Genomic DNA, 15,294 nt, shown 5'->3' with positions numbered 1-15,294 from the left:
TTTTTATCTAACATCAGTCTGTCTCTGCTCTAACTGCAGTCCCACAGACAGCCGATACGCCTCGTCTGGTGAACTAAGCCGAGGAAGTTCCCAGCTCAGTGAGGAGTTTGTACCTGAAGACGGCGAGAGTTTGCGAGGATCAGAGTTTTATGATGAAAATGACTCTTATCACTCCTGTCACTCGTCCATCAGTTATGGCAAAGAGGATTCTCCAGGCTGGGACGGTGAGGATCCACAAGGTGTTTACAGTGATGAGGCCGGCTACCTCAAAGACGGAGGTGAGGATAGAGCACTCTATGATGAGGATGGAGAATATAGAGAAGATGGGGAATACAACTATGAAGATGAAGAAGAGATGCCTTATGAGGAAGATGAAGATATGTATCCATTGGATGGCACGTTAAGCGAACAAGAGCTGCCCTACACCCCTACTCCTACAAGCACCGCTCCCAACCTAATTCCTCCATCTGATAGTCTCACCACCAGTAGGCCTCCCTTGGAGAAGCAAGCCTCCTTGCATCAGCAGCAGTTACCACAAGATCAGATTCAAAATTCAACCGCTAATGGTTTGCCCCCAACAATACAGGAGGACTTAATGCCTCCATTCGCTTCAGAACCCACCATCCCAGCTGCCATAGTAACTTCAAAGGAAGAGCTTTCTGATGAAACAGTGACCACCACACCACAGCTTTCCCTTCAAGACACCAAACCCCTGGAGCCTGAACCGAAGGCTGATGTCCCTCCAGAGGAACCCCTTCCACTAGGGCAGCCATCAGCTGTAGAAAGTGTCGCTCCAGCTCCTGAGGAAAAACCAGAGGAACCTTCAGTGCCCAGGTAAACAATAAATATAATATACAATATATATATATACATATATAAAATCCCAAACAAATGTCAATTTTCTCTAATTTCATTACAGTTTTCCGAAGAGGGAAGCCATGGAACCAGGCCACGCCAGAGCTAAAGCTAACTGGCTGCGATTGTTCAGTCGAGTACGACTACAGTTGCAGGAGGTACCCTTTCTGTCTGTTAATAATTCCGTATGCAAGTTTAAGTTCGTGTCATCAACTTTTTACTCTTTACTTTTTTAATACTCTGTTCCCTGCATGGATCTCTCTTTTATTGTCTTGTGTTGTATTATTGTTGTCTTTTCAGTTGTTTGTCATCCTTGTAGCCATTTGCATGTTGCCCAATACTGATAACTGCTGGGTGGAGGAGTTTTTAAGGTGAGGCTGCGAGTTGAAGTGAAACAAACGTCATGTGATTATTGTCCCCATGCTAATGGTTGCCCAACATGTTCAGTCCCTTGCTAAGAATTAAGAGAACATTATTTTACATTGATAATTTACTGTATTTTCTATGAATCATATACTGTACTGACTGGTAAAGACAACTTCTTGCTCACTTGCTGCTCTTTCTCTGTAGGCTCGAGGAGAGAGTGTTGGCATTGCCTCCCTCCTTTTATCAGCAGGGTAAGTGATCATGATGATGCTGATTTCATGTCGGAAAATAATTTATGTAAAAAACTCAGCACTGAATCTTTGTGTCTTCCACAGCATGGGTGGTGCTCTCTACAGCATCGACAGCATGCCAGACCTCAGGAAGAGAAAAGCCATGCCCCTTGTCAGAGATCTGGTGAGTTCTATGCTCAAACATATTCATGCTCTGTGTGTCTCATCCTGTCCATTTGAAGCTCACATAGTGGCCTCATCCATGATTTCCTGTTCGAATTTCAACCCCTGTATATCCATTCAGTCTTCCTAATCTTGTCTGCCTGCACTCCTACCACTTCGAGCCACCTGCACTCTAGCTAATAGCATTAGATGTGTTTTTTCTTGAACTTCTTCCCTTCTAGAGTGAGAGTGAATGTTTGTCTCATTGATATTGTTCTTGGATATTGTACTGCATTCGTATTGATTCAGCCATGTGCTTCTTTTGTGTCGGATTTTATCATGTTCAATTAACCATTAGAATGCACAGTTTTGGTATTTTAATGATTGACTTCTCGTTTCCCTCCCCCAACCCCCAATGTTTTCGCTTCAGGCAATGGTAAGTGACAGCAATTTTGCCATTTTTGGACATCCATTTTTCTGTGACTATAAAGCTTTACTTTCTGAAACATGTTTTCTGAACCAACGATCGGCATCACCATTAACAGTACACATATGTCTTATTCAAGAATAACCCGTGATTTATTAAATAAATAGAGAATTTTACTAACACTTTTACACTCTACACTTGTTACAATTCTAATAGAATTCTATTTCTAATAGAATAGACATTATGTCTAATAATATGTCTGCTAAGATGGGTAGGAATGAATTTATTGAAATAGACTGTCAACATAGTATTTTTGAAAATGCCAGATTTTCATGTTAGACATTTTGAAAACAGCAACATGTATGAAATGGTCAAAAATCACACGTATGAATTTTCTCTTCAGCGGTCATACAAACATTGTAATATAATGACTTGTCGAGGGAAATTACTGATCTGCATTAGAATTTTATAGTTCCATCTCAAAATGCACAAGCTTTCAAAGGGGTTGCACTCTTAGAAAATGCATAATTACGGACAGTACGGTACAATAAATAATAATCACCGTTTCCCCTCCCTCAGTCTCTAGTCCAGAACTCCAGGAAGGCTGGCATCACCTCAGCTCTGACCTCCAGCACCCTACATAATGAAGAATTGGTCAGTGAATCACCAGACTGACTCACATTGCATGAAGTAAACTTGTATCTCTCCTGACTCTGCGCCAACCCTCTCAACAGAAAAGCCACGTCTATAAGAAAACGCTGCAGGCCCTTATATATCCCATCTCCTGCACCACTCCACACAATTTTGAGGTGTGGACTGCCACAACTCCCACCTACTGCTACGAGTGTGAGGGTCTGTTGTGGGGTATTGCTCGACAGGGCATGCGCTGCTCTGAGTGCGGAGTCAAATGCCACGAAAAGTGCCAAGATCTACTCAATGCTGATTGCCTTCAAAGTGAGTTAGCACTGAGAACAACTTGCTTGCTTATGCAATCTTCATGTTTGTTTTAATAGATTTATTTTCTTTCATCGTCTTTATTGGGATTTTTGCTTTTCGTTATAAAGCCTTCTCATTGTGGGTGTTTTTGTTTTTCGTATGTATCTAAATTTGCTCCAGTGTATTATTTCTCATTATTATGTAGCAGGACAAGAAAAAAATATTTCTTTTAATGGCTAAAAAATTCTCAAATAGGAGCAGCAGAGAAGAGTTCCAAACATGGCGCAGAGGACCGAACACAGAACATAATCATGGTTCTCAAAGACCGTATGAAGATCAGAGAAAGAAACAAACCGGAGATCTTCGAACTGATCCAAGAAGTCTTCGCTGTTGTCAAGGCAACACATGTCACCCAAATGAAGCAGATCAAACAGAGTGTGTTAGATGGAACCTCCAAATGGTCAGCCAAGATCAGTATCACCGGTAGGTCATGTCCAGCACAGTCCACCGTTGGCAGTAGAGCTGAATCACAAGAGTAAAAAGATGGCTCATCTTGTGTGTCTTTTTTTTCAGTGCTGTGTGCTCAAGGTTTACAAGCCAAAGATAAAACTGGCTCCAGTGATCCTTATGTCACAGTCCAGGTGGGGAAAACAAAAAAGAGGACGAAAACCATCTATGGCAATCTCAATCCTGTCTGGGAAGAGACTTTTAATTTGTAAGTCAACACAACACAAACTTTGTGTTGTGATATCAGGATAGGATATCACACTTTTCTGTCTAAAAAATAAGTAATTGTAGATCTAAAACTGAGTTTGACGCAGTTGTATTTGTGTGATCCCTGTGCGTAGTTATGATTGTCTAAGAGTAGTCAAAACATGGTTTCATGGCACAACACATTAAAATGCTTTATCATTATTGGTAAATTATGTTGGAAAACAAACAACTGACTCTATTTTGTGTTTGTGCAGCGAATGTCACAACTCATCAGACCGTATAAAGGTGCGAGTCTGGGACGAGGACGATGACATTAAGTCGAGGGTCAAGCAGAAGTTCAAAAGAGAATCAGATGACTTTTTGGGACAAACTATCATCGAGGTCCGCACTCTGAGTGGTGAAATGGACGTGTGGTATAATCTAGGTCAGTCAGTTTAGAAGTCAGTTTCCTATTGCTTTTTACACTGAATATATGATCTCTCTTTTGAATCCTCTCAGATAAGCGTACAGACAAATCTGCAGTGTCTGGAGCGATTCGCATGCACATTAATGTGGAAATCAAGGGAGAGGAGACGGTCGCTCCGTACCACGTCCAGTACACATGTTTACATGAAGTAAGTTGAAAACAACAAACATTGAAAACATGAACTCTCTGTCGAGGCCTGCTGATTGAACGTCAACTTATGATTTATCTAAACCAATTCAATTCCCCGTTAATGGGAAATGACCTGCCTTACTGTAGTTCGTAAGTGCCCATAAATCACACCCATAATGGCTCTCTGCAGCAGCTAGTTAAATGGCGCTTTAACCAAGATCATTCTGAATCAGTTTTCAACTGTGGTGCGGGGTTTGCGCCACAACCACAAAATGAAGAAATGAGTCAGGTTTGATTGTGAGCGAACAGACACGATGAACGTGAAGAATATGCTGTGAGATGATGTTATCTCAGCAGGTCATCTCTGGGCTACAAATGTCGAGATCTTCGCCCTGTATCTGTTGTGTTTGAACATGCTGGGTGTTGCATTTGTGCTGCATCATAAATTAGGAAAACCGAACTGGAACTGCAGCAGTTGATAGTAATGCTTTAAAAATTAAGACGATGGTTGAATTATTACTAAGTTTGTGAAGCCTTAAACATGAATTTAAATGAAACGTAGACTGAGCAAAGTAGCTTAATATTTCTGCAATGAGTTTACGCACAAACTCTGTACTAGAACGCCTTCCCACCAGGAATAATATATTACCTTTGTAACCTGGTCTGCTTTGCTTTTTTCCGAAGTATGTTTTCTCTCTTTTAGAACCTCTTCCACTTCGTGACTGATATCCAGAACAATGGTGTGGTAAAGATACCTGATGCTAAAGGGGACGATGCCTGGAAAGTGTATTTTGAGGAGACACCTCAGGAGATAGTCGATGAGTTTGCTATGCGCTATGGAGTAGAGTCCATCTACCAAGCCATGACGTAGGTGAAATCATTCATATGCTCATGTTAAGTGTCTTATCTTCCCCCTTTCATTCATAACATGTGTTCTGTGCAGACATTTTGCCTGCCTGTCGTCTAAGTACATGTGCCCTGGAGTGCCAGCAGTGATGAGCACCCTGCTGGCCAATATCAACGCCTACTACGCTCACACCACCCAGGCCACTAACAATGTCTCTGCCTCTGACCGCTTTGCCGCTTCAAACTTTGGGGTCAGTTGTTTAACCAGGATCATAAAGTCTAAAAAACAGACCCTAGTTTATGATTGATGATGTATGTTTCCTTCTTCCCACAGAAAGAACGCTTCGTCAAGCTGCTGGACCAGCTTCACAATTCTCTGAGGATTGACCTCTCTATGTACCGGGTAGGATTTGCTTTCCATCTTAAATCAGAGTGATAAATGGACTGTCCCCACAGGAAGAGTTGGTTTCCACGGTGTGCATAATTCATGTCTTCTTGTCAGAGATGTGCTTGTACGTTACAAGCTGTGGAAGAGTTCAATAGTGTGAACAGTCAAACACTGTGAAAAAAAAAGCCAATGACTCCCAAATGTCTATTTGTTTGTTCTGCGTCTTTATTTTATTTTTTTCAAACCTTTATTGTTTACTCTTAGCGCCGACTTGTGTTGTCCCTAAAAGCACATCATTTTGATGCTTTTTAAAGAACCTTGTTGAGTTTTTTTTGTTGTTAAATGTCACTTTCCATTTGTTTAAATCACTCCTGTCATCGAATTCTGTGGAAGAGCAACTCAACACTCAGTCTAACATTCTGTCCAGTCCTCTGTATTTGTCAACTTTTTTTCTCTTCTCTTTTCATGTGACAAACTGCGATGCGTTAATTAACTGTTCGTTGATTCACAGACACATTTGAGAGACCATGCACACCCACACAGTCACACTTTTTTTGTGGGCAGCAGATATGCTATGCCAGTGTTGCATACGAGGCACACAAACTAGATAAAAATGAATGTGAGACCAAGTTCACTGTGTTTTTGTTCTTCACTGCAGAATAATTTTCCAGCTAGCAGTCCAGAAAGGCTTCAAGACCTGAAGTCGACTGTGGATCTTCTCACCAGTATCACCTTTTTCAGAATGAAGGTACATTTACAATGATGTGCGCATCATTTGAAACATGCACTTATCTGCACATATGAAACAGCATTTCTTTCAATGTTATGTTTTAGCAAAGATAAACAAATGTTCAAAATGGTTCACATTCAGATGTTTGTGCGCTATTCTTGTATGTTCAGGTGCAAGAGCTGCAAAGTCCCCCCAGAGCGAGCCAGGTGGTAAAGGATTGTGTCAAAGCCTGCCTCAATTCCACCTACGAGTACATCTTCAACAACTGTCACGAGCTGTACAGCCGCGAGTATCAGACCGACCCGGTACGAGGCTGAATTTAATCCCCCGCTGTGTAGGAGTTTATTTCACGGCTCCCAAATTTGCATTCTGAGACTTCATGGCAAAGATAAATATAAAGTTGAACCCCTGTTTGACAGCGTTTACGGAAACAATCATTTTCGATATCACCAACAGATAAACAGATAAAAGGAGTAGCTTTCGGGCATTATTGGTTGTAACGCATGTGGTGACGGTAGGTGGATCCAGTTTTCCATAAATCAAATGGAACCACCCAAAATCTAGTATATGTGAAACTGAAGCTTAACCGAGTTTGGAATGTTAATTTATATCGAACATTGCATTTGTTTATCAAACTTTTATTTCAAATTCATTTGAATATAAAGCTACTTTCTGTCAAGATCTTTTCAAGAAGTAGAAGAAATAAAGTGGAATTTTACAGCAGTAACATGGAGACAAAATTCCTGTCCATGTGTAAAAACAAAGCCATGTAAGTGGCAGAAAAAAATGTCAGTAAAATAGGAAAATGTAAATAGATTTCTTCCATCTCAGGAAATTGTGAAAAAGGAATATTCTAGCAACGCTACACCTGAAGATTCCTCTGATCAAAAGGACATCTGAAAGGCATACTTACCCAGCCCCGATTGTGGATTCAAATTTTATTCCCTGTACTTTGTGACCTTCTGCTTTAATGTGCACTTTGTTCATGCACGTCCTGCACTAAGACTGGCTTCTCCATCCATCACTGCTGCTGTAGAGTTCTAGGCTCCCATATTATCAGTCCAGTATGAATTTAACATGACTCTGTGTTAAACTTTTTTTTTCTGCAGGATGATACTCTTTTTGTTAAATACCAGCTGTTTTATTTGCTCCTATTTATCTAAAAAGTAGTATGATTCAGCAAATTTGATCTCCAGAAAATAGGCAAAAAAATTGAGGAAAGATAGGAATGGATGAGAAAAGGACATAAAACTGATGCTGCTTGATGACACAATATTAAAACTGTTTTTAGATTTGTATTGTATTTGGCAAGCTGTAAAGCTTGTCTATTCTCTTCAATTCTTTTCTATTCTATTATAGCTGCAGATGATTAGTTCAAGAGGAAAAACCATGACCAATCTGTGTGAATATAGTAGTAAAGAGTTGTGTTGTTCTATGTTTCCAGGCTAAACAAGGTGCCGTTCCTCCAGAAGAACAAGGTCCAAGCATCAAGAATCTAGACTTCTGGTCAAAACTCATCACCCTTATTGTCTCCATCATTGAGGAAGACAAGAACTCATACACTCCATGCTTAAACCAGTAAGCCACATTTTAAGTTCTGTCACATTGACTTATATACTTGAACACATTCATATTTACTGTGACTCACATTTTCTCTTCTGTAAAGATTTCCCCAGGAACTAAATGTTGGTAAAATAAGTGCGGAAGTCATGTGGAATTTATTTGCTCAGGACATGAAGTACGCCATGGAAGGTGAGCACAGAGAGCTTTTCTTTTCAATGAATAATGTTTAAGAACAGTTGATGCAAACTCTTAGCAAGTTCTTAATGCCCCTACAAATATTTCCGATGGTTATGATGAAGACCATGAAGACCCATTTTTTATGAAATACAGATGTGAAAGTAATTTGTTTCCGAATCTGAGCATGTTTGATCAGAAATACAGACCTAATTTAAACCTCATGAAACAGTTGCAAAACTTGCAACTGTTGCAATGCGTTATGGGACTTGGGAGGTGGGAATAATTTTTACAGAGGGAGTTTCTGTTTTGTACAACAAAGTGGCAGATCTGTCTTGAACTGAGCACAGGAATAAATATTATTTCCCCCATTCATATTTCTTTTTACCCAGAACATGAGAAGAACCGCCTGTGCAAGAGTGCGGATTACATGAACTTGCACTTTAAGGTGAAGTGGCTATACAATGAGTACTGCAAAGATCTGCCTTTCTTCAAGAGCCGTGTGCCTGAATATCCTGCGTGAGTGTCAGCCCACCACTTCATTTAAAAACTCACATATTTGTCAATTAATGTTGCTTTTCCTGTCCACAGTTGGTTTGAGCCTTTTGTCATCCAGTGGCTGGATGAAAACGAAGAAGTTTCTCGTGACTTTCTCCATGGTGCTCTGGAGAGAGACAAGAAAGACGGGGTAAAGGCTTCTTGGCTCTTGATTATCTGGCTCTACCGACACCGCTGAGTCACAGTTGTTGTGCCGGCAGATTTACTATAATCCATTCTTTGAACTTCCTCTCAGAAATATCAGTCAAAGTTTCATCCTCTCTCAAACTAAGCCCCCCACACTTCTCTCGACTCCAAGAATCTCACAATAGAAATGTGGTTGCTGCCTCAGAGCCGTGGATGCAAAGCAGCTTTTTAAACAGAGCTGCCTGGTCAGGGTGCTTGTCATTAGCTTCAGAGTTACAAGAACTGTAGGAGTTTCAGGAAAGAACACCAGACTCAGAAATAATGGCCAGAGTCTGTACTTTCGAAAGCAGGAACTCATGCACCGTGTCTCTTCTGCCCCACAGTTCCAGGTCACATCAGAGCACGCTTTATTTTCCTGTTCCGTGGTGGACGTGTTCTCACAGCTCAACCAGAGCTTTGAGATCATCCGGAAACTAGAGTGTCCAGACCCCCAGATCGTTGGACACTACATGAAGAGATTTGCAAAAGTAAGTAAGAAATCAGTTATCTTAGTCTGAGATGTTGAAAACGCCAGTGCACAGTGACAAAATGAGAGAGCCAGAGAGATTGAGATTGGGAGAAGGGAAGCATGGCACTCTTGGCTTCCTCATTTAGTTGAATATGCAAGTTAAACAATAACATCTGCGCATTCTAAAGCAGGGGTGGGGAATTGAATTTCCTATGAGGCCACATTTCATACCATAACAGCTGTGAGAGGCTATTCAAGACAGAGGGGAAAAGAAAGAGTCTTACATTTAACTGAAATTATTTAACAAGGAGGGAATTGGGAAAATGTGTAATCACGCCAGGACACGTTTCAAGTATGTTTTTTGCTTCCATATAATTTCATTTTATGCACTTTTTCTGAAAAGATGATCTCTGTAAATCACAGTTGATGGATCTCTTTAAGTGGTCAATAACTTGGCATGACTCAAAGTTATTTTATCAAAAGGCTGAGCCCTCCGTGTCCACTTTGAGGGACAAGAAATTCTGTTAAAATGAATCATGTTTTTTCAATCTATCTAATGTAAATCTTAAGTCTACAGTAAGTGTATCACACTTATCACTCCAGACTTTAAATCCAGGCTCTGTCGCATTCAACATACACTGAACTAGGTTGAGCAATATTTCTTTATTTTGACATTCCCTTTTTCCTCATATGTGTCCCCTATTTCCTATTTTTTTCCCATTTATTTTATATATAATTTCCACACTGTGGGGCAAATGAAGGCCATCTAATCTAAGTGCTGAATACAACCTTGGATATCCAGATGATCAGTCCCAACAACATCATGTTTGTGGTCAAAATGTTGTTGATGATCCTAGTGTGGCTGATGTTATACAGTACACAGCAACTAATACTGCTAATGGTTATCAATGATCCTCCTTTTCACGCTCCAGACTATCAGCAATGTTCTTCTGTCCTACGCTGACATCATCTCCAGATTGTTTGCTAATTATGTCAGCATGGAGAAAGTGGTGAGTGTCAAACTCTGCAAGACTAGTTATCATTTGCTTCATTAGATTCAAATCTGTGCTGTGCTTGGAAGCGTAATCTTCTCTGTCCTCCGATCTGTAGCCCTGCATCCTGATAAACAACATCCAGCAACTGAGAGTCCAGTTGGAGAAGATGTTTGAAGCGATGGGCGGAAAAGATGTGAGTTATTCCTCACTGTGACGGTGTTTTCACTCAAGTCCATATATATATATATGGTTGTATCCATATATTTATAAATATGTATTGCTTTTCAGCTTTGTGTGGAGGCCAGTGATATTCTGAAAGACCTCCAGGTGAAGCTCAACAATGTCATGGATGACCTCAGCAGAGTCTTTGCTGTTAGGTAAAAGAAAAAAAACACTCTAAGCTTAATCTTTGAAAGCTGCCGTGCCAGTTCATGTCAAATTTCATCGCCTGGACTAGAGACACAATTATGATCTGCCCTGACATTCTAGCTTCCAGCCACACATTGAAGAGAACGTGAAGCAGATGGGTGACATCCTGGCTCAGGTAAAAGGAACCTCCAACGTGGGAAATGCCAGCAGCGTGGCTCAGGATGCCGACAATGTCCTGCAACCTATCATGGAATTCCTGGACAGCAAGTGAGTCAGGGAGTAGACTAAATGGTTGCATCCAAGTACACTCTGCAGGGAGTTACTTAATTCATTTCATAATTCATCAAGAGTTAAAATCAGGTGGAAAAGATGTGGGTCTATGTAAACATTGAAGTTCCAGTATATAGGCAGTTTAGGTTGCATTATTATTTGTTATAGTAGTTGAATATAATGTGGTGTTTGATTTTGCTTAGGTCCATTAACAGTAAAGGTCAGTGGTTACTGAGCCTTACAATTTATTGTACATTTTACAGTACAAAAAGGAAGGAAACATTATTCTAAAACTCACTTGCATAGTTTTGTAAGGAAAATGTTTATTTTGAAAATATATTTTTGGAGTTATAAAAGAAATGCAGTCATTAAAAAAGTTTTTGTTTAAGAATAAATAAGTTATGGGCTTTTTTATTTCCATGTAATTGAGTTTAACAGTATTATAGGCAGGAATAATGTTGTGCACCCACTTTTGTCTTTGTCTTTCCACCATCTGTCGCTTATTTGTGTTCCTCCTCCTGATGTCCTCCAGCCTGACTCTGTTTGCAAAGATCTGTGAGAAGACTGTGCTGAAGCGTGTGCTGAAGGAGCTGTGGAAGCTGGTGATGAACACCATGGAGAAGACCATTGTTCTGCCACCACTCACAGATCAAACGGTAAGATCATTTACACACGCCAACACACAAACTGGAGCTTCTTTACGCACCAAAGACCAAAGATGTTCTGTTCTTTGGGTTCCCACACAGACACACCATGGATGCGATGTCCCCTCAGAAACATAATATTTAACAATTCTGTCTACAGCAAATCATAGACGATGCTAGCATGACCACAGACACACAGATCGCCGGGGTGGCAACAAAACAAATGCAGAATCGGGGGGAGCACAAGAAAAGAGACCAGAGTCAAACAGCTTGTGTGTTTCATGCTGCTCTTCTGATAAATGGAGTTGTTTAAAGTGCTTTTGCATCATGTTTACTTGGCATCAGATTCAAATCTCAACTCCCACACGGACACATTATCTCGACATCCCTCCTCCCCAGTGCCGTCATTCTTCCAATCGCAAAGACAAAAAGACACGAAGAAAAGGAGTGCACCATTCCATTCTGACACCAGCTCATGGCTGCTCTCCAGCATGTCAGCCAGAGATTTCTGATTTATGAACAACTTATGACAGAACAAATGAGGATTCTGCCCTAAAGAATCTGGACCTCTTCCCAAAAAGCATTAAACATTTTGGAAAGCAGCCTGCTGTTTTCTTTTGTTTTGGATATATGTGTTCTTATTTGTGTTTTGTTTCTAAGAGAAGAGCCTCATATCACTGTTTTGGCTACAGTAACTTTTGTTGGCTACTTATTGATTAGAAACAAGTCCATTAATAAAGGACAAAGGGAGATTTGGAAGTGAGGAGTTTGTGAAGATCCCATGTTATGCTTTTTAAGCCTTTTTCTGCAGAATGACAGAATTTGTCATTTTATTGGCCAAAGTAGGAAATGACACTGTTTCAAAACTAAATGGTTTTGTCACTGAATAACGTTTGATAGAATCCTACCTCCAACACCATTTGTTGCGGTATGCAAGTCTTGTTTTGACACAACCCTTGACATGTAATATCTCTTATATAGACATCAACAAAATGAGCCGATGACAGGCCACTCTGCATTTGCATCTGCAACGTTACCGAGCTTTGTCATGCCACAAACCCTTTTCTTTTATTTTCTACAGGTATTGTGGTTTTACAATCCAACTTAGGCTGTAACCAATTGTAACTAGAGTGAGAAGAAACACTTATTTTACATAGTTAATCACAGTTTTATCTCTGGGCTGGTTAATCTAGGCATAATATGGGACCTTTGCTGTTATTCAAGTGTCTACTAGAGCTAAAATGAGCAAGTTGCCTCTCATGCAACACTGGGTCCAGACATTCTGTGTTTTATTGATGTGGGGCTCTTGCAGCTTGACTGACCCTTCTCTCTGGTTGTTGTTGTTGTTGTGATGACTATTACATCCCGCTCCCACCGCTCTCCCTCCACAGATGATTGTAAGTACAGCAATGATGCGTGTGTGTCTGTCTGTCCGTCTGCGTAGGTCGGTCCTCTGCTCTATGTGGCTGCGACCTCCCCTTCTTATTTTCACCCCACATCTCATTTGATCGCTCTCTGTACTTCTAGTACTACTTTGTCTCCCAGTCTTTCTTCTGTCTCTTTTAAAGAGACAGTAGCATGGTGCATTCCTGACTGGTTCTGATAGGCCCCATCCCCTCCAAAGTCTCCACCAATCTTATGCCTTCCTTCTGCTCTCTTCTACCTCAACACTCTCCTCAACAGGAAGTGGTAGTTCTCTCTCGAGCCTGGTGTTGCCTTGTTTCTTCTCATGCATTGTGCCCTTTACTGGGATTCTGTTGGAGTAACTGATCTCTCGGTGGCTTCTGGTGTCCCCTCTTTTCCTACCACTGACCGAAATCCCACACCTTTTCCCACCTGTTTGAACTATGCCCCCGCCCTCCACTGTGGGTTTGTTGCTTGCATTTGATCTTCACACTGCAGTCCTCTCTGAGTATACCGTGTGTCTCCGCAGACCTGTCATGTCGGTCTGTTCTGGTAATGGTTTCATGTTCTGTCATGGAATTCACTTCTGGTATCATGTCAATAGACGTGCTGAATGGGTCTATAACATGAGATTGTTGAATTTGTCCCTCATTGTACATAAAGCACCACTTTTGATCGCAAAGAGTTTTCTACTGGTTCTTGACTACATCTACACCTGGCATTGAAGTGAGTTTCTGCAGTCTGATGTACCTGCATCTCATGGACCAATATGGGAGCTAGCAGATATGTTTTGAAACATATGTGTCAAACTTGAGGCACGCTGTAAATATATAAAAATCTCACCAACAAAGCATGTCGACATCATGACCAACAAAGATTAGTGTTTAAGCTTTACATCAGGTGAGCAAGTGGGCATTTTAACAGTCAGGAGTTAATCCAGAACATTTCAAAACACTGTTGCAGATAAGAGAGAATTTGATGGATGATGCGAACGCTGGCAAATGTTTGTGCTTCTACAAGAACACCAGTTTTTAATTGGTGGTGAAGCTATGTGGGACATTGTCGTTCCATAAATAGAATTTTATTTGCCCTGCGACTTGGTCTTTGTTTGAAATTTTGGCCTTTGCATGGTTGAGTTCGACACCCCTGATCTGAAGTTTCCTCAGTTTTTTTGAATGTCTTGGAACATAATCTGAGCAGAAATGACTTTTAATAGTTTTCCTGAGGAGTTCCTCCATTGGTATCTCTGGCTTCTAGAGCTGTTTCTGACACACCTTATGTCAGGAACAGCAATGACTTCATAGTGTTGTGCTGCATTCCATGACACGACTGACAAATGAACATAAAGGTGAGTTGTAGCTGCAGAAATTGCACAAAGTGTTTCTCTTCTGTGTAATCGGTTTTCCTTGAGCGATATGCTCATGAAACTTGATGGCCATTGTAGACACCCTCTTAACCTCTCACTGGTGAAGTATCCAGTGCTCAACTACCTCCCAAAATCTCAAAAATGCCATTGTAAAAAAAGGATGACATGGTAATGTACCTTAGACTGGTGTTCCTTCACATCCAAGATTCCAATGAGAAGAGATGGAGTGGGTCTGAAGCGTCGAGGAACAGATTACAAGAGGGGTCTTCCAGTTACCAATCAGGTGTCTTTTGCAAATAGAAACACCAGCCTGACTGGTCTGACTATGTGTGCTAGATTTGTTGGAATAAACACTGTACCACTCCTGCGCTTTGTTTATCAACGTGAAGACCGCTGCATTACAATGTGGTAATTGTCTTTAAATGATTTGCTCTATGTTAGATTACAAAAACTACTCACGCCAGGTGTAGAGATGCCGTGTCTTAAAAACGTTTCATTCAGTCTCTCAACTGTTAAATATTAACCTCTGTAGAGTGCATTTATTTATCCAGCTCAACTAGAACTCCTCGCACAGCAAGGTGAAATATTTCATAAATAGAAATAGAAATGTTGAAGGCACAGAATATTTCAAGAAATTCTTTGAATCATGTTACATGTCTTTCTTAGTAGAGCATTTTAATGCAAAATATTTCAGTTCATATGTCATAGCTAGATTCATCATGACCTCATGGAATAACAACTTGAGATGATAGTGCATGCTGGAGGACAAAAATGACGTTTATTCAGCAGCAAATGGCTGAAAGTATGATATATATTTGGTATTGCTAGTAGCAATACTGAGCCACGGTAGGGTTTTGTAGTTTGATAGAATGTGGCAAGCTGGTCAAATTGTATTTGATGAGGCCAGATAAAACTAATCTGTATTCAAATCTTTTGCCTTACTGAATAAAAGTCAGCACACAACAGGTCAAACGATAGCACAACAGTTGTTAGTTCTTCTGTATTTTAAGGGTTATTTAGTTGACACACCAAGACACAGGGCTGACCACTGACCACTGCTCAAATATT

At 40.6% G+C, this 15,294-nt stretch overlaps 1 protein-coding gene across 8 annotated transcripts in view; it reads left to right on the top strand.

The window, feature by feature from the left end:
- Positions 1-15,294, top strand: part of unc13a (unc-13 homolog A (C. elegans)) — a 33,670-nt gene that overhangs the window by 8,851 nt on the left and 9,525 nt on the right. For 7 of the 8 annotated variants that reach the window (XM_053876952.1, XM_053876943.1, XM_053876935.1 and 4 more), the window contains 25 exons: positions 40-834; positions 920-1,013; positions 1,426-1,472; positions 1,557-1,635; positions 2,620-2,694; positions 2,775-2,994; positions 3,232-3,459; positions 3,550-3,691; positions 3,945-4,114; positions 4,189-4,304; positions 4,989-5,152; positions 5,229-5,382; positions 5,466-5,534; positions 6,178-6,267; positions 6,420-6,554; positions 7,694-7,827; positions 7,916-8,001; positions 8,379-8,505; positions 8,578-8,674; positions 9,054-9,197; positions 10,111-10,188; positions 10,289-10,366; positions 10,462-10,550; positions 10,663-10,809; positions 11,345-11,468. In XM_053876952.1, the coding sequence (XP_053732927.1) occupies positions 40-834; positions 920-1,013; positions 1,426-1,472; positions 1,557-1,635; positions 2,620-2,694; positions 2,775-2,994; positions 3,232-3,459; positions 3,550-3,691; positions 3,945-4,114; positions 4,189-4,304; positions 4,989-5,152; positions 5,229-5,382; positions 5,466-5,534; positions 6,178-6,267; positions 6,420-6,554; positions 7,694-7,827; positions 7,916-8,001; positions 8,379-8,505; positions 8,578-8,674; positions 9,054-9,197; positions 10,111-10,188; positions 10,289-10,366; positions 10,462-10,550; positions 10,663-10,809; positions 11,345-11,468 (3,682 nt within the window). Of the gene's footprint in view, positions 1-39; positions 835-919; positions 1,014-1,425; positions 1,473-1,556; positions 1,636-2,619; positions 2,695-2,774; positions 2,995-3,231; positions 3,460-3,549; positions 3,692-3,944; positions 4,115-4,188; positions 4,305-4,988; positions 5,153-5,228; positions 5,383-5,465; positions 5,535-6,177; positions 6,268-6,419; positions 6,555-7,693; positions 7,828-7,915; positions 8,002-8,378; positions 8,506-8,577; positions 8,675-9,053; positions 9,198-10,110; positions 10,189-10,288; positions 10,367-10,461; positions 10,551-10,662; positions 10,810-11,344; positions 11,469-12,847; positions 15,286-15,294 lie in introns of those variants that run through there. The other variant, XM_053876926.1, reaches the window with a different exon arrangement.

The sequence above is a fragment of the Synchiropus splendidus genome, chromosome 1 (genome assembly GCF_027744825.2).
Source record: "Synchiropus splendidus isolate RoL2022-P1 chromosome 1, RoL_Sspl_1.0, whole genome shotgun sequence".
Classification (NCBI taxonomy): domain Eukaryota; kingdom Metazoa; phylum Chordata; class Actinopteri; order Syngnathiformes; family Callionymidae; genus Synchiropus; species Synchiropus splendidus.
Note: the sequence above shows the minus strand (reverse complement) of the source record. Positions and strands in the feature narration are given on the sequence as shown.